Here is a 26939-nt window from a genome sequence, read left to right on the forward strand (position 1 = left end):
TTTATTAATAGACTAGACATTAAGCCCGTTTCAATAACGGGCGCTAGAACAGTAAGCCATAAACATTAGTAGGAATAGTCTATATTAAATGGCAAGGGACCTTTTACCTCATTACATTTTTTGCGTAAAATGCCTGTAATTTTCTCTGACAGTAATACTGGCTCTGCTGTCTGTAATATGCGTTTAATTTTCTGTCACAACAGTGGGCAATCAGCAGATTCTCCCCAGCAACTGATGTAATGTGCACGAAAATAAATCTACTTTTAAAAGTCATCATATTGTAATATCATGAAAATTCGTATATTTAGGAAAACCCCTTCAATGACTGACACGTTACACTTTACTGGGCCAAGTTTCTTAATCACAAATCTGACATCCTCAGAGTGAACACTTGCACAATAATGGGGAAGCCGGTCTCCGCATCTCAGTACCTGATTGGATTTTTCGTGTTTTCTGTTTTAGGTCTTAACCTCATTTACTGAAATCCGATTGGATTGGTCGCGCGATATTTTATAGGTCCTGCCCTCTCTGTCTTGTGTGACACGTCAGGCGGCCTTTGAAGCATCTGCTTTAAAACATCGCACTGTGCCCCGCGCATGCGCACTTCACCAGAAGACACACACACACGGACACTGGACGCACACAGGAGTTTTATTAAAGAGGATTGGCCCTCTAGTTATGTGAAGAGGACTACTTGTGTGATGTTTTGTGTTTGTATTTTACTCCCCCCCCCTTTTTTTTTTAAACTCATTGCAAACACAACCAACTTGGAAGAGGGTCCCTTATTGAATTGCCCTTCCCAAGATGTCTTCCATTTTTTTCTTTTCCCTGCTTTTCCCAGTAGTGATCGTGCTTCACAATTCTTTTTACAGTACTTCATTGTAGTCAACCGTGCTTTAAAAACAGCACAGTATGGATAGAGTTGGATGCAATTTAGTCACGTTTATAGTCACATCACTTCACACGTAAGGACATGCAAATGAAAAACTTTCATGTAATGTCCAGAGCAAATGCAGAATGTGGCAGCCATTTACTGACAAGGAGGCTCATTTTGTCCTCTTGCTCTGTTTCACACCTGACTTTGTTGAAATGTCATAACTTGTGTTGTTTTGGTTGCAGCGCTGAAGTCAACTTGAAATATGTGCGGCTCTATAAAGATGTTCAGGATCAGTACCTGAAGCTGTTGGGCGCCCTGGTAAGCAAAATGGATCATGTTTTTGAACTTATAGTTCAAAAGTTTTAAGGTTTCTTTATTGGATGAAGAACGTTACATTAAAAATAATGAAAATTAAAACCTGCATTTGCAATCTTGGATGCACTTTTTCTTAAAACCCTGCCTAGTTTTTCTCTCCACAATATCAGGGTGTAGGCAGCTGCTCATGCCGATGACACCTATGACAGAGGAAGCGGTCTAAAAGCCCCTAATGTAGACCTGCTTTTTGCCCCCAACAGAAGTATCGCATACTGGTGTACAATGGTGATGTGGACATGGCCTGCAACTTTCTGGGTGACCAGTGGTTTGTCGAGTCTCTACAGCAGAAGGTGAGAAGGGTGTCGTGTGTGTAATATCGTGTCTGCTTGCTCTTCTTTTCATAGCTAGCATGTTCCCAGATTTACCTTGCATGGTTGTGTCTCCACAGGTGCAGGTGAACAGGAGGACCTGGCTTTACAACAATGGGCAAAACCAGCAGGTCGGAGGCTTTGTGAAGGAGTTCACAAATCTGGCCTTCATCACAGTCAAGGTCTGCTCATTTCTGTTCAGTATTCACCCATCTTGATTAAATCCACACAGGATGATTTTTTGTATTTATTATGAATCCCTTCAGTTCATTGTTCCTCTGTTAGTACCCTGCTCTACTGAGTACCCCATCACCAGTTACTTACTGCCGCCATGCTCTCTACCACTTACTCCCTTCTTTTTATTTTTTTTGAGTGTGTGCCATTTCAGTCCTCATGCTCAGAGTTCTTTCATTTTTTTCATGTCTCTGCTATTCTTCAGACCAAAGATCTTTTCATGAACATAACATTTGCCAATCCATCATCCAGTTTAAGGGCACATCTTAGCACCATCAGGTGTGTGGCAAACAGGATGCCAGTCCATTTCAGGCCCAGCTTCTTTTTATTTATATTTTTTTCCTAATAGTTTCTTCTGAAGTGGTAGCCATTCCCTTTTTTCCCCTCTCTTAGACACCTTGGACGCTGACATAGTATGAGAAGTGAGGTCAGTCACTGCCATATATATATTGTGAGCAACCTGTCGCTGATGCCTAGTCCGTCTTGTACTGTTTTGCAGGGCTCAGGACACATGGTCCCTACGGATAGACCTATTGCTGCTTTCGCAATGTTCAGCCGCTTCCTGAAGAATGAACCCTACTGACTGAAGAGATGACCCAGTTACGTGGTGGTTTCGTTGTTTATTTGGAAAAAGCCAAGACTTTGTCTTCATCTCACTCCCTCACCCCTTGCCGAACGCTGGTGGGTGATGTTTCTTTTGCGTAAGGTTCACCAGGTTTTACCTCCATGCAACCCGAGTTAGTTTCTACTCTGCACTGCTACTGTGATTATTTTCAGAATTCTCCATGATGATTCTCGAATCCAGTGTACAAATGTGTACATTTTGCTAAGCACTTTCTGTCCCTGCATATAAAAGCCGCTGGGCCTCCTTGTCTTTGGCCTGCCGTGTGGTGAATGTCATAAAGTCCTTCTGGTTTAGCTGTCAGGTTCTTCTGAGAAGATGTCACAGTCAACTACTTAGGCATTGGAGCGAACATGTGGCTTGCATCATCACATTCAACTTTTGTTAATTTCATCAGTTTGTATATGCAGAATCATTTTGCGATTTAATTTTTTGGCAGATTTTTTTTAATTAAAAATATTTCTGTATATTGCGATTTCTTCTGTTTGCTGTCACTCCATACCTAGCAGCGTCATTGGTTAGCTCGGTTGGCAGGTAGAAGTGAGTGAGCGTGTCCTGCAGTAGTACCCCAGCCAATCTAGGGTTGGTTCAAGAATCGCTCCCAGTATAGCCAGTGGCTCCCTACAAACCTTATCTGAATTTGAAGATGGATGCAAAATGCAAAATTATGTGGGGTCCAAGGTAGTTGGGGTGTCAGAGATGCCTTAATTAACACTTTAGATTCCCTGAAAGCCTGGAAATAAATTTTAAAACCATGAAAAAAAATATGTATTTCTGCATATTATTACTTTTTCTTATGTTTAAATGCCTTGGTACTCTCCATTCGGCTGTGGGCATGCCACCTTCAGGAGAGTGCAGGACGCAATGTCAGCTGGTGGTCCCGGTGTAGTGTAGTACTACAGTACATTGGCATGCCTTGGGCTGGAGTAGTGGACAGCAAGTCACATGATAGTGCAATGGCTTGTTTTTGTTTGGCATCTTTATTTATTACAAACACAAAAAACTGAGATATAAAATTTACTGAAGTACAAAACTGTGACAAACGACAATTCTACAAATCACAGCTACTGAAGAGAATGAACAAAGCAAGCTTGAGTAGCAAAAAAACAAACAAAACTGACGGCTGAGCTCAATGGGAATGGGGAATGGCAGGGAGGAAGAACTCGAGTATTACAATTTAGAGATGATGATGATGGGTGACGAGCAGTAAATGAGCAGTTTAAGTGTTAGTGTGGGAGGAGACGGGCAGATAGATATAAGAGCAGAATGCGACTTGGCAGGGAGGGCGCCTGGTCTGGTCACATGGAGATGCGGACAAGGCCTCATTTGTAGTATTACTGTTTGTGACCCAGTTTACCATTCTCCAAATTAAAAGGGAAGCCATTTCATTCAGACGGTGATTTGATGGGTGCTGACCCACTGCCAAGAGGCTTAGCAGTTTCAAATCCTCTGGTCTGTTTTTAAATAACTTGTGTACCATATTTTCTTCTCTCTCGGCCTCTCATAGATGGCAACACGTTGCGTCGACCCTCTAAGCCTCCTTTTATAGTGGATAGAACGTTCTTTCTTATTAGCCACTTTTCCAGTGTCAAACCAGTGACCCTAGTGCCAGGGTTGCTTTGTTTCTTTTCTGTTGGAATGTTCTGTAGGCTTTCTGATCCAAGCGGCTCCACAATTAAATGGTGCCATTTTTTTTTTTTTTTTACTTTGTCAAAAGCAGCATCACAGGAAAAATATAAAGACAAAAGAGTAACATAAACACGATCAGTCACACGGGACCCTGTAGCATCTGCTCCATTTTCGGCCGAGACATGCAGACGGGAGCTCGCATAGCCGTTTGAGTAGCAGTGGGGAGCGGCTGCAGGCCAAACCAGTGCAATAGACACATTTCACACATTTTCTTTTGACGCTGTGTAGGTTTGTATTTTGGAGCGTTCACCTTTTGTATATCTAAGCTAAGTGAACCACTTAAAGCACACAAGCAGATCCTGAAAATTCAGAAATGCCAAGCAACACTCAAGGCATAAAAAGAAATAAAATAAAAGCACCTAAGTAGCTTTTGTATGTGCAGGTAGACATCCATCTTCTGCATTTGGTTGTGTCGTTCTCCACTTCCTTACTGGTGGCCTTAAACTGTGCTTTGTGATGAACTGGCATCCAGTGTTAGCAAGAGGCTTTAAGCTACTGCCCCCCTGATTAATCTCGGCAGGTACAAGTAATGCAGCTATGGCGTGGTGAGTCCATACGAATTTACATTAACGGAGATATGGCCTGGCTCGTTTATCATGCTGGAAGCGCAGGGTAATACGCCATTGGGATTACAGTGCAGACTGTTTTGACCGAAGACTAGAAAAGCAGTCAATGCCAAAAGCCATTCTAGGTTCAAATTTCGAAAGTAAGAAACCACATTAACTGCGGTGTTGAATGTTGGAAGGATAATCGCACATACCGGTAGCTGGCAGGCGCATGCTAAGGGCCTAATAATGAATTATTTTACTGTCTGTTGTCCTTCTGTCAAATCAATCAAGTGCCTCTGGTTGGTCGGGTCAAAGGAAGGTGATGACAGGAATGTTGATTTAATGATGGAAGGGAACAAGAGGAGTGCTTTAGCAAGTGCGGTCTCTCTGGAGTCACTTGAAGGAGGACACAGGGTTGGGAAAATGGCCAGAAATGGCTGTGAATATTCAGGATGAGGATGTGAGCCACAGACATTCCTGCAAGTTGGCAGCACATTTCTTCTAATAATTATACATTTGATATCTCCTATTTACCATTAATATGACTGATGAGCAATGAGCCTGAAGCAGTGTGTTATTGTAGATGGGGCGCTGCAAACATGACAGGAGGGCAGCCAAAGCCCAGTTAGGGCTGGGTGCTGTTTGAAGCTGTGCTTGGCCGGTTCTTTTCGATGACCTCTCTCAGGCCCTTGCTGAAGTGTAGATTCGCACCTATTGTAATGAAGCCCTGCAAAGAGAAGATGTGGTAAACGGTGGGCAGTCTGTGGTAAACCACTTTGATAGCTCCTTTGGATGCGAGGCTGACTTACCATGTGATTCTGAACTACCTCCTCTTTGAAGTCCATCCCCTCTGGCAGTGGGATCTGAACTCCTCTTTTAGTTCGCTCTGCAGTTAAATGACAGCTGAGGTGAGATGAACCATCAGTACGAGACTAGCACCACACAGTCGGGACGTGTAAGAGAGTGTAACTTACCATTAATAACTGGCATAACTGCCAGCTGTAGGAGGGTCTTCAGGGGAGTCTGCAGGGGGATCAGCTGCAATGGCAAGAACAGAGAGCATTGTATGGACCTTTTATTTTAATCATTTAGCACATTTCACATCTTGATAGGATCAGTTTGCTGGCAGGCATAAGATTTCTGTACAAAGGCACTACTCCAAACACAAAGGCTTATGCATTTCAAATTAAATACAAAAAAGGTAGCGGACCACATGCTGCTAGCTAGGTGGGAATGTAGTGTTGAAGGTTCAGGCCACGGTTGATGTTGATCATTTTGTTTACTATTAACGTGACTTTTCTTTGTGACTCAAAACCCTTTGTTCTCCTCATGAACTCAACATCACCAAACATTTCCAAACCTTCTCAACTCAATTTAGGTTTGTGAGAAAGCAGAGCTGATCTCTGTAGCATTGGATGGTAAGGTAGGAGTGAGTATTGTAAGACGGGGTCAGTCTACTCAACCACACTCCAATGGGACCAGTTCAGAATGGTCAGATAAGTAAGCTAACATGCACATGTTTTGGAAAGTAGGAGGAAAATACCAAACAGACGCAGAGGGAACAAGCTAACCTCACACAGTTGATGACTGGATGCTGAATCTGTGAGGCGGAAAATGTTCAGGATAAACTATTTGGTGCTGATACATACCGCCAGGGACTCCAGCGCAGACTGGTTAGAGTAGATCCTAAACCTGAAAAATGAAAAAAACACACAAAGGTAAGTTACTTTTGTAAGGAAGGATCATCTGTCCTGATGCTGCTTGGTTTATTATAATTTTGCAAGCTCTCAAAAGTAGTGGTGTGTACCGGTCAAGGTTCTGTCCACCTTGTTGGCTTTCCACATCCTGAATGGGGCAGGATGTCCAGCCATTTGGAAAGGCTGGTGTTCAAAAACTGTTTTCCATATGTAGCGTGACAGCATTTAGGATTACACGTATCTCCAGCGAGAAGCACAGTTTTGTTTCACTAAGCCTATCATCTGTGACAAAAAAGTTGTTTTAACTCCTAAGTAGAAAATTATTAAAAAATATATGACCAGAGGCTATGTTGTTGAAGATAGCGGAGTGGTGGCTCTGAGGCTAGGGATCTGCACCGACAATCGGAAGGTTGTCGGTTCGAATCCCGTAAAATGCCAAAAGGGACTCTGCTCTGTTGGGCCCTTGAGCATGACCCTTAACCTGCAATTGCTAAGCGCTTTGAGTAGTGAGAAAAGCGCTATATAAATGCAAAGAATTATTATTATTACTACATGAATGATACAAATGAATAAAGTAATCAATCGTCTTTTTAATACACAATACTGGGCCCCCTGGTTTCAGTGAAGGGTACTGTCAATGCTACAGAATACAAAGACATTTTAGACCAGGAGTCGGCAACCTGTGCCATATTACAGCACACGTGTTTGCGTCCCCACCTACATTTTGCGTGTGCGACTCGCAGTTAAATGGAAATCATGTGTTCAGTGCAGGCCACGGTAAGTTAAAACAAACCTCTTTTATTATATTTTAATTACAACGTTTGTGCTCCGCGTCCCCACCTACGTTTTGCATGTGCGACTCTCATACAAAGGGAAACCATGTGCTCAGTATGTTAAAACAAACCTCTTCTTATTATTAAGTAATATACTGCCCTAAAGTGATTCATAAAAGACAAAAACGATGTTTGCTAAACGTACAGAGAAAGAAAGAGGATGAAAACTAGGAATGCTGAAGTCAAGTGGATTCACTGCACGTTATCGTTATAGCAGTGTGCCGTTACTGGTATAATATACTTCCATCCATCCATCATCCAACCCGCTATATCCTAACACAGGGTCACAGGGGGTCTGCTAGAGCCAATCCCAACCAACACAGGGTGCAAGGCAGGAAACAAACCCCGGGCAGGGTGCCAGCCCACCGCAGGGTATAATATACTTTTATATTATATGTAAAATAAAATTACTATAATATATACTTTTGAGAGAGAGAAGCAGGGGAAGCAGTGCAGTGTCAACACTGTATATGGTGGGGATGGTGCGCTGCTGACCTCGACTCGGGACGTTGTGGGTCGGTGGGGGGAATACTTCGAAGACCTCCTCAATCCCATTAACATGCCTTCCAATGAGGAAGCAGAGCCTGGGGACTCGGAGGTGGGCTCCCCCATCTCTGGGACTGAGGTCACCGAGGTGGTCAAAAAACTCCTTGGTGGCAGGGCCCCGGGGGTGGATGAGATACGCCCGGAGTTCCTCAAGGCTCTGGATGTTGTAGGACTGTCTTGGCTGACACGCCTCTGCAACATCGCATGGACATCAGGGACAGTGCCTCTGGATTGGCAGACCGGGGTGGTGGTCCCCCTCTTTAAGAAGGGGGATCGGAGGGTGTGTTCCAACTACAGAGGGATCACACTCCTCAGCCTCCCTGGAAAAGTCTATTCAGGGGTCCTGGAGAGGAGGGTCCGTCGGATAGTCGAGCCTCGGATTCAGGAGGAACAGTGTGGTTTTCGTCCTGGTCGCGGAACAGTGGACCAGCTCTATACCCTTAGCAGGGTCCTGGAGGGTGCATGGGAGTTTGCCCAACCAGTCTACATGTGTTTTGTGGACTTAGAAAAGGCATTCGACCGTGTCCCTCGGGGAATCCTGTGGGGGGTACTCCGAGAGTATGGGGTACCGGCCCCCCTGATAAGGGCTGTTCAGTCCCTGTACGATCAGTGCCAGAGCTTGGTCCGCATTGCCGGCAGTAAGTCGAACCCGTTTCCAGTGAGAGTTGGACTCCGCCAGGGCTGCCCTTTGTCACCGATTCTGTTCATAACTTTTATGGACAGAATTTCTAGGCGCAGCCAGGGTGTTGAGGGGGGTCCGGTTTGGTGGGCTCAGGATTGGGTCACTGCTTTTTGCAGATGATGTTGTCCTGTTTGCTTCATCAGGCCGTGATCTTCAGCTCTCTCTGGATTGGTTCGCAGCCGAGTGTGAAGCGGCTGGGATGAGAATCAGCACCTCCAAATCCGAGACCATGGTCCTCAACCGGAAAAGGGTGGAGTGCCCTCTCAGGGTTGGTATCGAGATCCTGCCCCAAGTGGAGGAGTTCAAGTATCTCGGGGTCTTGTTCATGAGTGAGGGAAGAATGGAGCGTGAGATCGACAGGCGGATCGGTGCGGCATCCGCAGTAATGCGGGCATTGCATCGGTCTGTCGTGGTGAAAAAGGAGCTGAGCCGCAAGGCGAAGCTCTCAATTTACCAGTCGATCTATGTTCCTACCCTCACCTATGGTCATGAGCTATGGGTAGTGACCGAAAGAACGAGATCGCGAATACAAGCGGCTGAAATGAGTTTCCTCCGCAGGGTGTCTGGGCTTTCCCTTAAAGATAGGGTGAGAAGCTCAGTCATCCGGGAGGGGCTCAGAGTAGAGCCGCTGCTCCTCCGCATCGAGAGGAGTCAGATGAGGTGGCTCGGGCATCTGATCAGGATGCCTCCTGGACGCCTCCCTGGTGAGGTGTTCCAGGCACGTCCAACCGGGAGGAGGCCCCGGGGAAGACCCAGGACACGCTGGAGGGACTATGTCTCTCGACTGGCCTGGGAACGCCTTGGGATTGTCCCGGAAGAGCTAGAAGAAGTGGCCGGGGAGAGGGAAGTCTGGGCATCTCTGCTCAAGCTGCTGCCCCCGCGACCCGACCTCGGATAAGCGGGAGACGATGGATGGATATACTTTTGAAGCCCATTATAACCTGACCAATTTTGATACTATATATAACAAAATTGGTAGAATTATGTCGGCACGGCGACTAATATTGTAACATAGGTTCGGCATGATGCTGCTGAAAGGTTGCCAACCCCTGTTTTAGACAATTCTGCCCTTCTAACTTTGTGGCAACATTTTGGTGAAGTCCCTTTTCTGTTCCAACATGACTATGCCCCTGTGCACAAAGCCAAGCCTTGTCCATAAAGACATGGAGGAATTCGAATGGGCTGCACAGAGCCCATACCTCAACTATACTGAGCACCTCTGGGATGAATTGCAACACTGTTTGCAAGCCTCATCTTCAAGTCTAACATAAGTACCTGACCTCACAAATGCTCTTTCAGCTGAATGGGCACAAATTCCTTCAGACACACTCCAAGCGTTTGTGGAAAGACGTCCCAGAAGAGTGAAGGCCGTTACAACCACAGACTGAAGACCAACTCAATATTAACACTATAGGACAAAGCAGGCATTGCCATTTCTGCTAGGCTTTAGTAGCACACCAGGCCTGTAAGAAAGCAGATTTAACAGGGATGCAGGCATCCAGATGTATTCCAAACTAAGTGACTGAACTCCAGCTTTTATCAGGGTCTGCCTGGACCTCATCTGATAACAAAGGTGTAAGTCAGAGGTGACCTGACATCTCTACAGAGGGCCCTCTACAGACCTCTTGAGTGTGAAGGAGTGAAACTGACTCAAGGACAAAGACCTGTAGTTCAAGGGATGACAAATAGGATAACTCGCCTATTAGAAGACACTGATATTCTAACTGGAAGTGACTTTAATCTGATCGGGAGAAGGTTCAACCTTCTTTTAAACCACATGCACCCCACCTCACAAAGTGAGAGAAGACAAGAGAATGGCAAGTTGAAATAAGTTCAGGGATTCTCTCAGGGAGGAAGAGCTTTCCAAAATGACGGAAAGCATCTGAATCCTGATCTCAGACCCAAAAAGCTATGAACCTCCTGAGTGGACAGCCAACTTTAACAAACTTGTCTCTTTATAAACCTGAAGCAAGACCCACTCTGTCAAGCCAAAGCTGTGTGCCAGTAGTCTGACAAGGCTGAGAAGCCATGACTACAAGAAGGGAACTTCAGAATCTAAACTCTTCTATCAGAATGACTGATGCCTTTTCCCTATGAAGTGGCAAAAGACAGCAGAAGGTAAGCTGAGGAAGCAGCAGCACAGCACACTACACACAAGCATTATGCAGCAAAGAGAAAGAGCACACTCCAATGCATGAGGAATCCTCCACTTGAACCTGGAGCAACAACAAAGCAATAGCTCCACACAACATCGGACATCATCCATAATGGTATTTGTAAACTGTCTGTTTCAAGATAAAGTAGAACTCTAAATACCAGTAAACAGCCAGTCTGTATGTTATATAGTACAGAAACGGCACTTATCGAAATTACTAATGACCTCCTTATGGCAGCTGATTCTGGTTTAATTACTATTCTCATCCTCCTTGATCAGAGTGCGGCCTTTGACACTATTTGTCACACTACTCTTCTTAATAGATTATCTTCGACTGGCATTACCCACAGTCCACTAGACTGGTTTAGATCCTATCTGTCAGGCCGTACTCATTTCGTTCAGCTTAAAACGTTTACATCCCAACCCACCGCTGTTACTTCTGGTGGGCTCTGTCATGCGGCCCCTCCTCTTCATTATTTATCTTCTTCCCCTCGGCAATATCTTTCATAAATATCACATTAGCTTCCACTGTTATGCTGATGACACCCAGCTCTACCTCACTAGCAAAACTACTGCTTCCTTCCCACCCTCGTCACTTATTGATTGCATATCATAAATCAAATCCTGGTTTTCTTCAAACTTTCTTAAATGAAATAGTGACAAAACTGAGGTTCTCCTCATTTGTACAAAATCAACATTATCCAAAACTGATCATTTTTCCTTTGTTATTGATAATTCCTCTGTCTCCCCTTCCCCAAAGGTTAAGAGTCTGGGTGTCATCCTTGACAGTAATAATAATAATAATAATTCATTACAGTACTTTATCTTTTCAGTCCTACCTCAGTAACATCTCCCGGTCTGCATATTTCCACTTGCGTAACATAAATCGTATTCGCCCCTCCCTCACTCCCCACACCACTGCTATCCTTCTTCATAGCCTTGTCACTTCTCGTCTCGATTATTGCAATTCCCTTTTCTTTGGTCTTTCTCGCAAATCTCTTTATAAGCTTCAACTGGTCCAGAATTCAGCTGCCCGCATCATTACTAGAACCCCCTCTGTTCACCATATCACTCTCGTCTCGCAGCAGCTTCACTGGCTTCCAGTTAAGTTCCGCATTCAATTCAAAATTCTTATGTTAACTTTTAAGGCTCTCCACAACCTTGCCCTTCCACATCTGTCTGACCTCCTCCATGTTGCCTTTCCCTCCCGTACCCTTAGATCCTCATCCTCCATCCACTTGACTGTCCCCTTCGTCCGTCTTACCACCAACTGAATGCTGTGCTCCTCAGATCTGGAACTCACTACCACCTGAGCTTAGAAATATCGATTCATTCTCACTTTTCAAATCTAAACTTACAACTCATTTGTTTAAGACTGCTTTTTACTCTTTGACTACAATTGCTCTGTCTGATTTTACATTTTGTATTTTAGTTTTGTTTATAATGTGTGATTTATCTATTGTTCAGTGTCCTTGAGTGTTTAGAAAGGCACCTACGAATAAATAAAATGTATTAGTATTATTATCACTCCCTGCTCGCTTCGCTCGCCAACCCCTCCCCACCAGCCAGCGCTATGCACTGTTGTGAAGAGAGGGGCTGAACGCACCCCAAGGAGACTCGGTCGCTCCTCCGAAATCTCTCTTTAACGGTGATACAATGGGAAACAGATAACCGTTGTTTTTTTTTTTTACCTCCTCTTTGCTCGATCAGCTGCTGCTACTGCTACCATGTTACGTGATCTGCTTCTCGTGCGGTGCTTCGAACGTCTAAAAGCCTGTACTAGCTATTATCTTTTTGTCTCACTGCCTTGTCTCTCTTGTCCCCCAGACATCCTCAAACACTATTCAATCTCTTTTCGCTGTTCCATTATTTCACCGAGTAATATTTTCCGTTTGTTTGCACTAATGCGATCTTTACTCCCATTTTTTTTTGAGACTTTCGAATTTTCCTACTTCCATTATCTCTAACCTGCTCTGCATGTGTATCACGGGACTTGCTTCCAAAGGTTGTAAGTATGATGTGACTTGTCCATCTCGCAGGACGTGAAAGTGTCTCTCTTCAAAAGATCACGTCTTGTCGCAAGATTTTTTTTATAATAGCAAGATATGTTTATCTGTCTAGTGTATCTGCGTCAAGTCTTATACGTCAATATACATATGCAGTTATATTTGTATAATCCTTGTATTTATTAAAAAAATGTTTTATTCCGTTCCTTAAAACGTGCGTGCTTCAGTTACCTTGATATAAGGCTAAAGACTGGAGACCCCCTCCTACAACAGAGATAGGTAAGGAAAATAAAGTAGGAGCCTTGCCAAATTATTGGATAATAATATTGCCAAAGGCTGAACTAATAATTAACCAAGTTAAAATTTCTTTTTTCAAATTCCACTTTATGGCATCCTTGTTGATGGCCATCTTATTGACTAATAATAATCAAAAATTCCTACAATGCCCAGGGTTTTGGAGTGGGATGCCCAACAAGCTCATATACCATAGGTGTGATCAGGTGTCCACAAACTTTTGGCCATGTAGTGGATCCTCTACACTAATTCTTGCCCTCCATGGTGTGTATGTAGCGAGGAGGTCCCTGATTAATTAAGTGTGCTTTACTACTGTAATGTACTGATGACAACTTTTATTACATACCACTAGCTCATAGTACATTGATTTCCCATTTAATTTCAGAACTGACTGACTTTTCTGGGTCTTGGACTCCACAATATTGTGTACAAAGTTACTTCTATAAAAGCACAAAGGCTCATACATTTTCAAACTATTGACTAAAACTCCGTGCAGCACAGGGATTGTGGCCCATGTCATTTCCTGTATGTCCCATCGCTGCTAATGGACCACCACTCTTAATAGTTTGTTCTATCTCATCCCTTAGGTGCACACTTTTGCCTTTTTCTATGGTTTATTTCACATATGCACAAGAATCCAAGTTTGTGAAAGTGACTGTCCAGGTGGTGCCAAGTGTGCTCTGCTTATCTCGCTACGTCTACCTGAGCTACGCAGCTTACTCTGCGCTTCTCTGCCACCCTCAGCTTTGACAGGCAATGCATTTTCCACCAGCAGTAAAAGCAGTGCACTATGGTGAGCAGGCTTGCTTCTGCCAGCACTTTGTTTCGGTTTCACTACATTTCGTTATGTGCTGTCATTGCATCTGAGCTGTGATGATGGGGAAAAAAAAATCCTCAATTGATGTCTTCATTTTCTCGGCTAGAAGGCTAGACACACTAATTGAAAGAAGATACCTGTCCTGATAGCTTGCTAGATAATAAGCTCCTCTCATTGAGGTTTGAAATAAAGAGCATCCATCTTATTATCAACCAGTTATAAACCACAGATAAAATACACAGGCGGTTTTATTGGTCAATCATCATTTTCTACTGGATCTTTTTGTAAGGCTTCATGGCTACCCATCTCTTTCAGTGTGTTGCATGGGCATGGCCAGATTCAGTTAGGTGGTTGTAAAGTTGGAATTTTGGTTAAAAAATTTAGAGCCTGGGTAAACTATAAAGACAGTCTTCATTAAACATAAAAATGTCACAAACTTTAAAGGACATTTAGTTAGCAAATATGCTGACAATGGCTTAACTGTAACCTTTGCTGCTACAGATAATTGTAATTAGCCATTGCTCATTACCAACGATGGAATTTTAAAGGCTACAATGGACTGTGCACAGTCCAGGAATGGTTCCTGCCTTGCTCCCCTATACTTCCCATGACCTTCTCAGGATAATGGAATAACTAAATAGTATTTTAAAGGCACAATCAGCCACAAGAGCTTACCTCCCACCACTTCAGCCTGCATATCTAAATGGCTTCCAGTTGTTAATAATAATAATTCTTTACATTTATATAGCACTTTTCTCACTACTCAGATGTGTAGCATCCACCTGGATGAAGCAACGGCAGCCATTTTTGTGCTAGTATACTTACCACACATTAGTTATTAAGTGGTAAAGTGGTAAGAGAGAGAGCCAATTAGAGACAGGGGATGATTAGGGGACCAGAATGACTAGGCTGTGGTGGGCAATTTAGCCTGGACATCGGGATACACCCTGATCTTTTCAAAGGATGCCCAGGGATCTTTTGTGACCACAGAGAGTGAGGACCTTGGTTTTATGTCTCATCCGAAGGACGGCACCCTTTTTATAGTACAGTATCCTCATCACTGCACTGCGAGCCATATTCAGACCACAGGGTAAGTGCCCCCTCACCAACACCTCTTCCAGCAGTAACTCAAACTTTCCTAGATGGTCTCCCATCTAAGTACTGGCCAGGCCTGAGCATGTTTAGCTTCAGGTGAATGACCTGTTCTGAAGCGCACGTGAGGTGGTAACCTTTGTTTTGGTTTTGTGTATTGACTGCAGCTTAAAGAATGCCACACATGAAAAAGGTCACGACCATCACAGACCTGCATTTATTAGTCTACAATCTCCAACAAGCTTTCTGTCTTTGCTGGAAAAGGTGTTGGGCAGCATTGGGAGGAGCACCTCCTGAGGATGAGATCAGTTCCTTTTACTATTTACCTTCTCAGATCCATATGGACAGCCAGCTTCTTGCCCTTCATTGACACTTTGGCATTCATTTTTGATTCCTAGAGAAAGCAATCAATTTTTACTTTACATAGCAAAAGGCAGTGTATGAATAAACAGACCCCAAAACACACTATCTCTTTTCAGACACATAATGCAACAGTCCACATCTAATGGCTTCCCAGCTTTATTGTTCCAGTCTGCATGTAAGGAAAATCAAAGCTGTTTTCCCCACACATTACTTCCATTACGTACATTTTGGTCCCCCAATCCACATACCATTGTCATGCTGGAGAGTTGGATGGGCTCACGATTTTCAGGCAGTAGTAAGACACTAACAACTGCAGTAACAGACACAGTGGTCCCTGAAGGTTTAATGACACATTTGGGGGGAGATATGACTCTCAGCTCTAAGCCAATGGGCCCGTCCATCACTGAAGGGTCCTAGGAGAAGCAGATATGGACACAACAATCAAAGAGAAAAAAAGCCAAGCAGCAAGGTCTGCGAGGGGGTATCTGCAACAGAAGAACCAATTTTGTGGAGAAGGTGAAAGATGGCCAAACAGAAATTTAAAAACACACTTCAAAGAAAGTCGTTTTCTTACCAGCAGCATGATTGTCCCAAAGTATGTTGTTCTTAAAAGTAACTCTAAGTCTTTGGACATCTGAAAGAGGAAAAGAAGGTGATGTGACCAGGGGCACAGAGTGTGGACTGCAGGCTCTTTCCAAAGGTCTACAGCACAGATGCAAGGCTCAAACTGCAGACTGACTTATGTGCTGCTTGTATCTCTACCCTCCTGTACTGTTGTGTTGTTTTGGTGTTCCATAAGAGCACAAGCGCAATACTTTACAGCTTATGTATGACAGCACTTTGTGCTTTGGTATTGTGTTTTGATTTTTTTCTTTGACAATTTCTATTTTTTGATTAATTGTTTTTGTTTGCTCTAGTGCAGGGGTCACCAGCTCCGGTCCTGGAGGACCACTGGGGCTGCAGGTCTTCATTTGAACCGTTTTCTTAATGAGTGACCTGTTTTTGCTATTAATTAACTTTTTTTGAATTAATTTGAATTACTTGCTCTTGAAGACTCGGACCCATTAATTGTTTCGTTTTTCCTTAATTAGCAGCCAAACAATAATGAGATACAAAATGAGCCAAAACAACTGATGTTGATCATACAATATATGAAAATAAAGAACGATGAAGGTCTCAGGAATGTTGGTCTACTCCGGTCCCCAAAACATTTTAACTTAGAAACAGAAAATCAACAATTTCGAAAATGTCTGCTAATGCACCACAAGAGAAGCAACAAACCACGAAATTAAAGAACGAGTTTAATTAACGACAAGAACTGGCACCTCATTAAGCAGCTGCTTGGAGTGAAATTGGTTGGAGTTTGAGGCCCTGACTTAGCTGGTCTTCTGTTGGCTCCCTCACTTCACATTTCATTTCTGTTTGGGTGCCATTTAAGGAAAGAAATGAAGCAATTCAGAGGAACGATGAAGAAATTCAGGGGAGCAAATCTTAAAAAAGCAATTCAATTAAAATGAATTCACAAGAAGTTCATTAGCAGCACAAACAGGGCAGCCATGGTGGTCCTTCAGGACAGGACTTGGCGACCTCTGCTCTAGTGGATTTTGTCCTTGCCTGTACTTTTTGGGTTGTTTTTTAAAATGTGTATGGCTACGTCTTAATGTTCAGCCCCTTCATGACTTTGCTTCTCAGACAATGAAATTTTGATTTACATCTTATTATATTATGGGACTTCCCATGGGCTCACCACCTATGGGAGGGGCCAAGGAGGTCGGGTGCAGTGTGAGTTGGGTGGTGGCCGAAGGCGGGGACCTTGGCAGTCCGATCCTCGGCTATAGAAGCTGGCTCTTGGGACGTGGAATGTCACCTCTCTGAAGGGGAAGGAGCCTGAGCTTGTGCGTGAGGTTGAGAGGTTCCGGCTAGATATAGTCGGGCTCACCTCGACGCACAGCTTGGACTCTGGAACCAATCTCCTTGAGAGGGGCTGGACTCTCTACCACTCTGGAGTTGCCCCCGGTGAGAGGCGCCGAGCGGGTGTGGGTATACTTATTGCCCCCCGACTTGGAGCCTGTACATTGGGGTTTACCCCGGTGGATGAGAGGGTAGCCTCCCTCCGCCTTCGGGTGGGGGGACGGGTCCTAACTGTTGTTTGTGCGTATGCACCGAACAGCAGATCGGAGTACCCACCCTTTTTGGAGTCCCTGGAGGGTGTGCTAGAGGGCATACCATCTGGGGACTCCCTCGTACTGCTGGGAGACTTGAATGCTCACTTGGGCAATGACAGTGAGACCTGGAAGGGCGTGATTGGGAGGAATGGCCCCCCGATCTGAACCCGAGTGGTGTTTTGTTATTGGACTTCTGTGCTCGTCACGGATTGTCCATAACGAACACCATGTTCAAGCATAGGGGTGTTCATATGTGCACTTAGCACCAGGACACCCTAGGTCTCAGTTCGATGATCGACTTTGTGGTTGTGTCGTCGGACTTGCGGCCACATGTCTTGGACACTCGGGTGAAGAGAGGGGCGGAGCTGTCAACTGATCACCACCTGGTGGTGAGTTGGCTTCGATGGTGGGGGAGGATGCCGGTCAGGCGTGGTAGGCCCAAACGTGTTGTGAGGGTCTGCTGGGAACGTCTGGCAGAGCCCCCTGTCAGAATTAGCTTCAACTCCCACCTCCGGAAGCACTTCGACCACATCCCGAGGGAGGTGGGGGACATTGAGTCCGAATGGGCCATGTTCCGTGCCTCTATTGTTGAGGCAGCTGACCGGAGCTGTGGCCGTAAGGTGGTCGGTGCCTGTCGTGGCGGCAATCCCCGAACCCGTTGGTGGACACCGGCGGTGAGGGATGCCGTCAAACTGAAGAAGGAGTCCTACCGGTCCCTTTTGTCCTGTGGGACTCTGGAGGTAGCTGATAGGTACTGGCAGGCCAAGCGGAATGCAGCTTCGGTGGTTGCTGAGGCAAAAACTCGGGCATGGGAGGAGTTTGGGGAGGCCATGGAGAACGACTTTCGGACGGCTTCGAGGAGATTCTGGTCCACCATCCGGCGTCTCAGGTGGGGGAAGCAGTGCAGTGTCAACACTGTATATGGTGGGGATGGTGCGCTGCTGACCTCGATTCGGGACGTTGTGGGTCGGTGGGGGGAGTACTTCGAAGACCTCCTCAATCCCAATAACATGTCTTCCAATGAGGAAGCAGAGCCTGGGGACTCGGAGGTGGGCTCCCCCATCTCTGGGACTGAGGTCACCGAGGTGGTCAAAAAACTCCTTGGTGGCAGGGCCCCGGGGGTGGATGAGATACGCCCGGAGTTCCTCAAGGCTCTGGATGTTGTAGGGCTGTCTTGGTTGACACGTCTCTACGACATCGCATGGACATCAGGGACAGTGCCTCTGGATTGGCAGACCGGGGTGGTGGTCCCCCTCTTTAAGAAGGGGGACCGGAGGGTGTGTTCCAACTACAGAGGGATCACACTCCTCAGCCTCCCTGGAAAAGTCTATTCGGGGGTTCTGGAGAGGAGGGTCCGTCGGATAGTCGAACCTCGGATTCAGGAGGAACAGTGTGGTTTTCGTCCTGGTCGCGGAACAGTGGACCAGCTCTACACCCTTAGCAGGGTTCTGGAGGGTGCATGGGAGTTCGCCCAACCAGTCTACATGTGTTTTGTGGACTTGGAAAAGGCGTTCGACCGTGTCCCTCGAGGAATCCTGTGGGGGGTGCTCCGGGAGTATGGAGTACCGGACCCCCTGATAAGGGCTGTTCGGTCCCTGTACAACCGGTGTCAGAGCTTGGTCCGCATTGCCGGCAGTAAGTCGAACCCATTTCCAGTGAGAGTTGGACTCCGCCAGGGCTGCCCATTGTCACCGATTCTGTTCATAACTTTTATGGACAGAATTTCTAGGCGCAGCCAGGGTGTTGAGGGGGTCCGGTTTGGTGGACTCAGGATTGGGTCACTGCTTTTTGCAGATGATGTTGTCCTGTTTGCTTCATCAGGCCGTGATCTTCAGCTCTCTCTGGATCGGTTCGCAGCCGAGTGTGAAGCGGCTGGGATGGGAATCAGCACCTCCAAATCCGAGACCATGGTCCTCAGCCGGAAAAGGGTGGAGTGCCCTCTCAGGGTTGGGAGCGAGATCCTGCCTCAAGTGGAGGAGTTCAAGTATCTTGGGGTCTTGTTCACGAGTGAGGGAAGAATGGAGCGTGAGATCAACAGGCGGATCGGTGCGGCGTCCGCAGTGATGCGGGCTCTGCATCGGTCTGTCGTGGTGAAAAAGGAGCTGAGCCATAAGGCAAAGCTCTCAATTTACCGGTCGATCTATGTTCCTACCCTCACCTATGGTCATGAGCTATGGGTAGTGACCGAAAGAACGAGATCGTGAATACAAGCGGCCGAAATGAGTTTTCTCCGCAGGGTGTCTGGGCTCTCCCTTAAAGATAGGGTGAGAAGCTCAGTCATCCGGGAGGGGCTCAGAGTAGAGCCGCTGCTCCTCCGCATCGAGAGGAGTCAGATGAGGTGGTTCGGGCATCTGATCAGGATGCCTCCTGGACGCCTCCCTGGTGAGGTGTTCCGGGCACGTCCAACCGGGAGGAGGCCCCGGGGAAGACCCAGGACACGCTGGAGGGACTATGTCTCCCGGCTGGCCTGGGAACGCCTCGGGATTCTCCCAGAAGAGCTAGAAGAAGTGGCCGGGGAGAGGGAAGTCTGGGCATCTCTGCTCAAGCTGCTGCCCCCGCGACCCGACCTCGGATAAGCGGAAGAGGATGGATGGATTGATGGATGGATGGATATATTATGGGTACCATCTCAGCTGTCCACCACTGAGCTCCATAAAGTCTACTTATACCATGCACCCCCACAAGGCCAGCAATGTTTAATCAGGTGTTGATAGCCTTTAGACAACACAGTGGGAGTTCTTTTGCACTGAAGAATGCCCCAACAGAACATCAGGCTGAGCAATCAACATGTCTTGGGCCACTTCCACACAATAACATTTTCATTTATAAATGCAGACATTAGTCTCGTTTCTTCCTTTCACCCACACTACCCTGGCTGGCATTTTTAACTTTAAAAAATTGAGACTTTTGAAAACACTCTCCACAGCTGTGTATTTCTCACAACACAGGCTCACTTTTGCAGTCTGGATGGGGAAAAAATGGAGAGCTTTGAAAACGCTGACTCTAATCACACTCTAATTTATTTGTGCATATTATGTAGCCTTTCCCTGATTGAATCCTGCAAATTATATGTCTCACTCACTGACTGGTAAGCTTATTCCAATGTAGCAGTCATAGAGGAGTTGCTTTCCATGGCATTTGTATTGGTTTCCTGTACGCACCAAAACCATATTTTGTATAGTTTGAATGCAGCAAACATGTTCAAGAAATAAATAATTTATTGGACACTACAGTTTTCCAATAAATCTCTGGACGTCGACATTACCAGCCCTTCAAGAATTTTTCCACTGATGTAACATACCCAGTGTACAGTAGGTCAATGTCTACGTCATATGTGTTTTTGGTTGTTGGACGCAGATACTTTCATAAATAATGTGAAAATGCTAATGTGGACAGAGATAATTTTTGCTTAAAAATACTTTTTAAATGAAATTGTAGCAGTGTGGATGTAGCTAATGAGGCTGGACCGCTCCAGTGTGACATTTCAGGTCACCATTGTATCTTAAGCATGGTTGTAATGTTTTTCATAAACTAAAAACAAAAGAATATGACTTAACTGCATTGGACATTTAGCCTTAAGAATTCAGGTTCCTATCTTCAACTTCTGCATCTGGTCACTGTCTGAATGGAACTGACCAAATCCTTCCCAGTGTCTGCTTGGCATTTTGTCTGGACATTCTGATTTTCTCTACTTTGGCCTTGCTGCCTTCTAATTCAAGGTACAGACTGTATTCCCTACTTTTGTTTCCAAGCAAACATGACGATTCTCTAGTTTGTTTTCACAACAAAATTTCACATTATGTGGTACTTTCTGCTCTTCTGGGAACATCCTCTCACAGCTGCCTCGTATTACATTACCATAGTCCCTCGTTCCTAAATACAACCTTCATTTTTTTATTCTGGAACACAATCTCCCTAATGGCTGAAGAGTACAGAGTCCTACCTACCTTCTCATGAGAGATTTCTGTGCTGAAGACTCCAGCCTTGAAGTAGGAGTACATGGCACTATCGAAGAAGTATTCCGAGAGTGACAGGTACACCATATGCTTGTATTCACGGATTTTAGGCTCCTCGGAGTAGTTTACAAGGGTGTCATTTTCATCATGTAGGCCATAGAACATCCCCTGCAAGAAAAAGAAATAAAATGTAAGTAGGTGATTCTTCTATTTAAAAACTCAAAAGTAGTAACTATTAGGTGTATGGAACAATGAAGATGGACTTGCATCTTGAGAAAACAAATACAGTATATGTTCTTCTGATCCTTTACCTCCTACCTACCTACCTATGCACTGCACCAAGCAAAAATCTGGTTCAAGGTTTTCATCAAAGGATTAGTTTGGTATTTATTAGTCAAAATTATTTCTTCACAAACATGGTACAGTGGTACCTCGGTATAAGTCCGCTTTGGAATAAGTCCAACTTGGTATAAGTCCTGTTTGGACGCGAAAAATTTTGCTTGGTATACAACCTTTGTTTGGAATACAACTTGCATGCTAGAACACTGCGTGCTACCCTTGTTTACCTCTCTCGAGACAAGCCAAGACTGCCTGTGGTATAATGGGTCCGCAGCTTCAAAAAAAATGGCCAGGTTTTAAATCCGTATAGCCGTGTCGTTCTCCGTGGGCACGATTGCACGACCGCAGGGAGTTAATGAGGTAGTTGGAGCGAGTCGTACCTGCACATGTGGGTGCGATCGTTCTTAATTGCTTCAATGGCTTCCTGCAGCATGTGATTAAGGCGCTGCGCCCACGGAGGCACGGGTGGACATATATATACAGGTCGGCACCAGAAACTGGGGGGATAGATGGATCGAGGAAAAAAGGAAGATAAAGGAGGTTAAAAGACGGGAAAGAGCAGTCTTAGTAGGCACTCGACTCTTCTCAGCAAGGTAAAGTGAGGTTAAATTTTCATTTATTTCATCTAATTGCTTTTGTATTTATGTATTTTAGTATTAAGCAGTGTTTAAATTATTTTATATAACCCCATCAATGTATAATATGCCAATAACAATAGGATTTTTTTTCTTGGGAACGGATTAATCATTTTCCCTTTATTTCTTATGGGAAAAATTTGTTTGGTATAAGTCCAAGGATCTGGAACGGATTAAGGACGTATACCGAGGTACCACTGTATATATCCATTTGCCAAGCAAAATGGTGTTTTAAAGTTAACCATTTTCTATAAATTTTAAAAAATACACAGCCTGTAATGGAAGTCATTGGGCACAGAGCCCAAATGGAAAACTTACCAAATAATTCCCTTTTACAAGTGAAGAAAATTGTCAAGCACACACATTGTAAAATAGCTTATATATGTAATTTTTTAACAAAAAAATGCCAATATTATGAGATTTAGGCATTTTGAAAGAAGACCAGCTGCACTTATCTTTTTTCGCCGTAACCTCTGATCCCCAGGCCATGGCTTCCTCTCAAAAGACAAAATGCCATGTGCTTGGTATTGTGTTAATTTACTTCCATATTTATGTGTGAACTCCTCCCACAAAAGCTACTACTGTCATACAAGTGAATAGGAAGTATATCCTTACCTCAAGAAAAACAGTGCCAGAAATATGTAATAAAATGATGATTTCCAGATCCAAATCATTGTCAATAATATGCATCAGAAACATGGAAGGCATGTTTTCTTAATACTGAAACTTTCACCATTTCAATGTGACATATTTGGTAAGTTTATTGGCTTTTGTTTTCTGGTCATGCCTTGTTGCTTCCATTAGAAAATGCCAGGACAGAATATGTACTTTTTTTAATTTATAAGAGGCAAATTATAAGTTTAACTTTAGAACACAAAATAACTTCAAATAAATGCAGCCTTTAACTTCATTTGCAATAATAGAAATGTTAGATTTTCATAAAATACATTTAAACACACAATAATGGTTTTCTGTATTTTCAAAACTCTGATCATACTGAGAACAAAGGATGTTCGCATTTTTAGAATCTCACTTTCCAAACTATTAGCAAAATTCCCAACCCAAAATTGTGGTGATGTAGCACATAATGTCAATCTGAATGCACTATTTTAACAGAAAACCACAGGCCATGGTTTCTCTTTCTTAAAGGAGCTGTCATTTTAAACAGTGGACGCACATTGCTTGTCATCCTCCGGTATGGAATTGGGCTTTTAGTGAATCAGTTGCTCTCAGTGTTCCTTTTCGGCCCTTACTGCAAAACTGACCTGGCAAGTTGTCCAAGCTGCATCAACAGTGACTGTGCCTTCTCTTATTCTTGTAGCGTCTAATTACCTAACACAAATATTCCTGTTTCCTAAGTCTTCTCAACATATTAAATTGTGAAAAATTCAGTAGCATGCCAGAATTTGTAGGAAATATTAAGGAAATGCAAAGCAATCTGAAGAGTGCGGAGAGCACAATACTTCTAGAATGAATAAGGCTAATATTGTGTTGAACATTCACCCGGGAGTATTCAGTTCAACCAGTCTTTATGTGTACAAAAAGCAATTATAAAATATAAGTATCAAATATCACAGGTGTGTTAGTGAACAGTCAAAATGGGCTAATACAATAATAGAACATGTTTCACTAATATGAAGGAGTTTTCTGAAAAAATAACAAAAGTATTTAATAGAGATCACGTAACTCTCAAAAGCGCATGGATGTGTGCTTTGCTTGCTCTGTGGTGCCACTCTCCTTTTTCCCTTTTTCATATTAAAAACCTCCTAATATTATAGTGCACCATATTACCTTCTAGACTCTGGTTATGCCATCTGGCCCAAGGAAACTACAGTCTAGACTCACAAGCCAGTGCAACAGATATGCAGGCATTGCTTCTTAAAATAAGACAAATACAGGTAAAATTCATTACAACAAAGTATGGTTATGGTCCCAACAGCTTCCCCATATGACACGAGTCTATAGAAATCTCGTTACTATGAAGTACACTCAGCAGATACTTTCATTACAACGAAGTGCCCAAAAGACCTTGAAATGCCTGAATGAATCATCCAGAGAGCAGTTAGTTCTGTGGCCGCAGCTCAGTTGTGCACAACGATCCCCAAACACAAACATTGTAATTTTTTTCTTTCTTCGAACTTTCCTCGTACAGTTTTTTTTTTTGTTGCTATTTTTGTTTTCAGTGATACCTGTTACTTATTGATCATCAACATTTGAAAAACATCCATTGGAATTTAACTCATTGTCACCCTCCTATAGAAACGGCAGCCACGGAAAAACGATAACAGTTCATATTAGAAAAAAAACTAATTTTTTGCAGCTCTCGATTGCTGCAAAAAGAAAAAAGACTTTGCCAGTGAATTTGGAATTTCGCCATCGACACTGTCAACTTTCTTGAAAGACAGCACAAAAAAAAGTAGAAAAATCTCAGGTTGCAAACGTATGCGAACCGCTGCATTTGAAGATGTCGAAAAAGCAGTTTCTATGTGGTTCAGTGATGCTCGTTCAAGAAACATTCCTATTAATGCAGCACTCATTCAAGAAAATGCGAGGTTTGTAAACTCTCTTGGGACCTCCCCCAACTAGACAGCAAGCCGAAGAGCATCCCGAAGTGCGATCTCCGTGTCTGTACGGGGCAATAGTAGGCTCACAGATATGCTGCGTCTGTCCGCCAAAGTAAACAGAAAAGATCTCGACTGGCGATGCAAGGTTAGGAGAACGTAAATTGTAAATGCAGATAACAGGATTACTTGATCACTGACCTGCACGACCCTGTCTGACTGCTGTGTCTGTGTATAGCAGAGTGGCAGATCCCGCTACAATAAATAACTGTGCCGTTCCTGTTTCAAGCTGAATAAAGCTGGTTTTGCTAAAGTACTGAGACTAAGCCTCGTGATTTGGGGTGCAAAACAGGGACTTATAGCGCGACCCCGATCTTTTATGATTTGCTTCTGTGGGGCTTCACTGCAGTACTGTGAGCCTCCTATTTCTCTGCCCCAGCAACGGACAAACAATCTTCCACAGACGCTGCAATCGCGCTTCAGGATGCACTTCAGCGTGTCGTTCCCATTGGGTGGGGAGTGGGGGGTCTCAAAAGAGTTCAGAAACCTCACAATATGAAGAAGAAATAATGATTCGGCTTCTGAATGATAACTGTGCTGTCCACAACATGCTTCCACATTCAGATAATGTTCGCTTTGAATACCTCCCACCCAATTGCACGGCAGCGCTTCAGCCATTGGATTTGGGCATCATTCACACCCTAAAAGTGTATCATCACAAGGAAATGCTGAGAAAAATTCTTGTCAGATTAACTTGTAGGCTGGAGGAGATTAAAAGTAACTCGAAAGAAGCTACTGAAATGACGGCAAATGCCTGGATACAAGTTATAAAGCACTATAGCAACAAATACAGAATCTCCATCCATCCATCCATTATCCAACCCGCTATATCCTAACTACAGGGTCACAGGGGTCTGCTGGAGCCAATCCCAGCCAACACAGGGCGCAAGGCAGGAAACAAACCCTGGGCAGAGCGCCAGCCCACCGCAGGGCACGCACACATACTCACACACCAAGCACACACTAGGGACAATTTAGAATTGCCAATGTACCTAACCTGCATGTCTTTGGACTGTGGGAGGAAACTGGAGCACCCGGAGGAAACCCACGCAGACACGGGGAGAAAATGCAAACTCCACACAGGGAGAACCCGGGAAGCGAACCCTGGTCTCCTAACTGCGAGGCAGCAGCGCTACCCACTGCGCCACCGTGCCGCCAAATACAGAATCTCATTACAACAAAATATTCGTTACAACAAAATATTTTTTAGGTCCCTGGGAGTTTGTTATAACGGAATTTTACCTGTATTGCAAACATGTTTGCAACCAAGCATGATGTTCTCCAGCTAATTTTCTAGACAGAAACTGGGACAGTTCTAAGTGAATTAAAAGAAGTCTCAGAATAGCAAAAGGAGTATTCTCTACAGCTCACCTCCTTACTGGATGGAAAGAGTAAACCACTGGAGGTGTATGTTAAATCTTTGAGCACTAAATTCACAGAGCTGGAGAGCAGGAATTACAAATCAAATCTTCGCATCACAAGGTTAAAAAAGAATGTTGAATACTCAAATTCTGTTGAATATTTGTAGAGATTCTGGTCTGAAGTTCTCCCGTCAATATGAAGTTTTGATCCATTTGTTAAGTGATGTCATGGAGTCTACACCTCTAGTAATGGCTCATCTCTGTCACAATTCTTAATCCTGAAGTTCCTTAATGGATGAAATGTCTATCAGGTCCTAAAGGCTACGGGCCTCTGTGACAATTTAATTAATAGTCATTAATTAATAACGGTTACGGTCAGCTCAAGTTGGACGGTTGGGAGACAAAGTCAGAGAGGTGAGAGATTGCGTTGGTTTGGACATGTGCAGAGGAGAGATGCTGGGTATATTAGGAGAAGGATGCTAAGGATAGAGCTGCCAGGGAAGAGGAAAAGAAGGCGGCCTAAGAGAAGGTTTATGGATGTGATGAGAGAGGACATGCAGGTGATGGGTGTGACAGAGCAAGATGTAGAGGACAGAAAGATATGGAAGAAGATGATCCACTGTGGCAACCCGTAACGGAAGCAGCCAAAAGAAGAAGACTCTTCTCCTTCCGCCTAAATTATTTTTAATATATATACAGGGAGAATCAAAATTATGTTAACACT

At 44.3% G+C, this 26939-nt stretch overlaps 2 protein-coding genes across 6 annotated transcripts in view; one reads left to right on the forward strand and one right to left on the reverse strand.

Moving 5' to 3' along the window:
- Window positions 1-2891, forward strand: part of ctsa (cathepsin A) — a 38749-nt gene extending 35858 nt beyond the window's left edge. The window contains exons 12-15 of the mRNA XM_028811972.2: window positions 1120-1195; window positions 1453-1542; window positions 1641-1742; window positions 2294-2891. Coding sequence (XP_028667805.1) covers window positions 1120-1195; window positions 1453-1542; window positions 1641-1742; window positions 2294-2377 — 352 coding nt within the window. The 3' untranslated portion in view covers window positions 2378-2891. The remainder of the gene's footprint in view (window positions 1-1119; window positions 1196-1452; window positions 1543-1640; window positions 1743-2293) is intronic.
- A 982-nt stretch (window positions 2892-3873) lies between these two features.
- Window positions 3874-26939, reverse strand: part of pltp (phospholipid transfer protein) — a 33808-nt gene continuing 10742 nt past the window's right edge. For all 5 annotated transcript variants that reach the window (XM_028811975.2, XM_028811976.2, XM_028811977.2 and 2 more), the window contains exons 9-16: window positions 21251-21427; window positions 15713-15772; window positions 15387-15551; window positions 15102-15169; window positions 6303-6345; window positions 5628-5691; window positions 5463-5539; window positions 3874-5380 (exon numbers count right to left, since the gene is read on the reverse strand). In XM_028811975.2, the coding sequence (XP_028667808.1) occupies window positions 5279-5380; window positions 5463-5539; window positions 5628-5691; window positions 6303-6345; window positions 15102-15169; window positions 15387-15551; window positions 15713-15772; window positions 21251-21427 (756 nt within the window). In that variant the 3' untranslated portion in view covers window positions 3874-5278. The remainder of the gene's footprint in view (window positions 5381-5462; window positions 5540-5627; window positions 5692-6302; window positions 6346-15101; window positions 15170-15386; window positions 15552-15712; window positions 15773-21250; window positions 21428-26939) is intronic.

This window comes from Erpetoichthys calabaricus, chromosome 10, assembly GCF_900747795.2.
Source record: "Erpetoichthys calabaricus chromosome 10, fErpCal1.3, whole genome shotgun sequence".
Taxonomy (NCBI): Eukaryota; Metazoa; Chordata; class Cladistia; order Polypteriformes; family Polypteridae; genus Erpetoichthys; species Erpetoichthys calabaricus.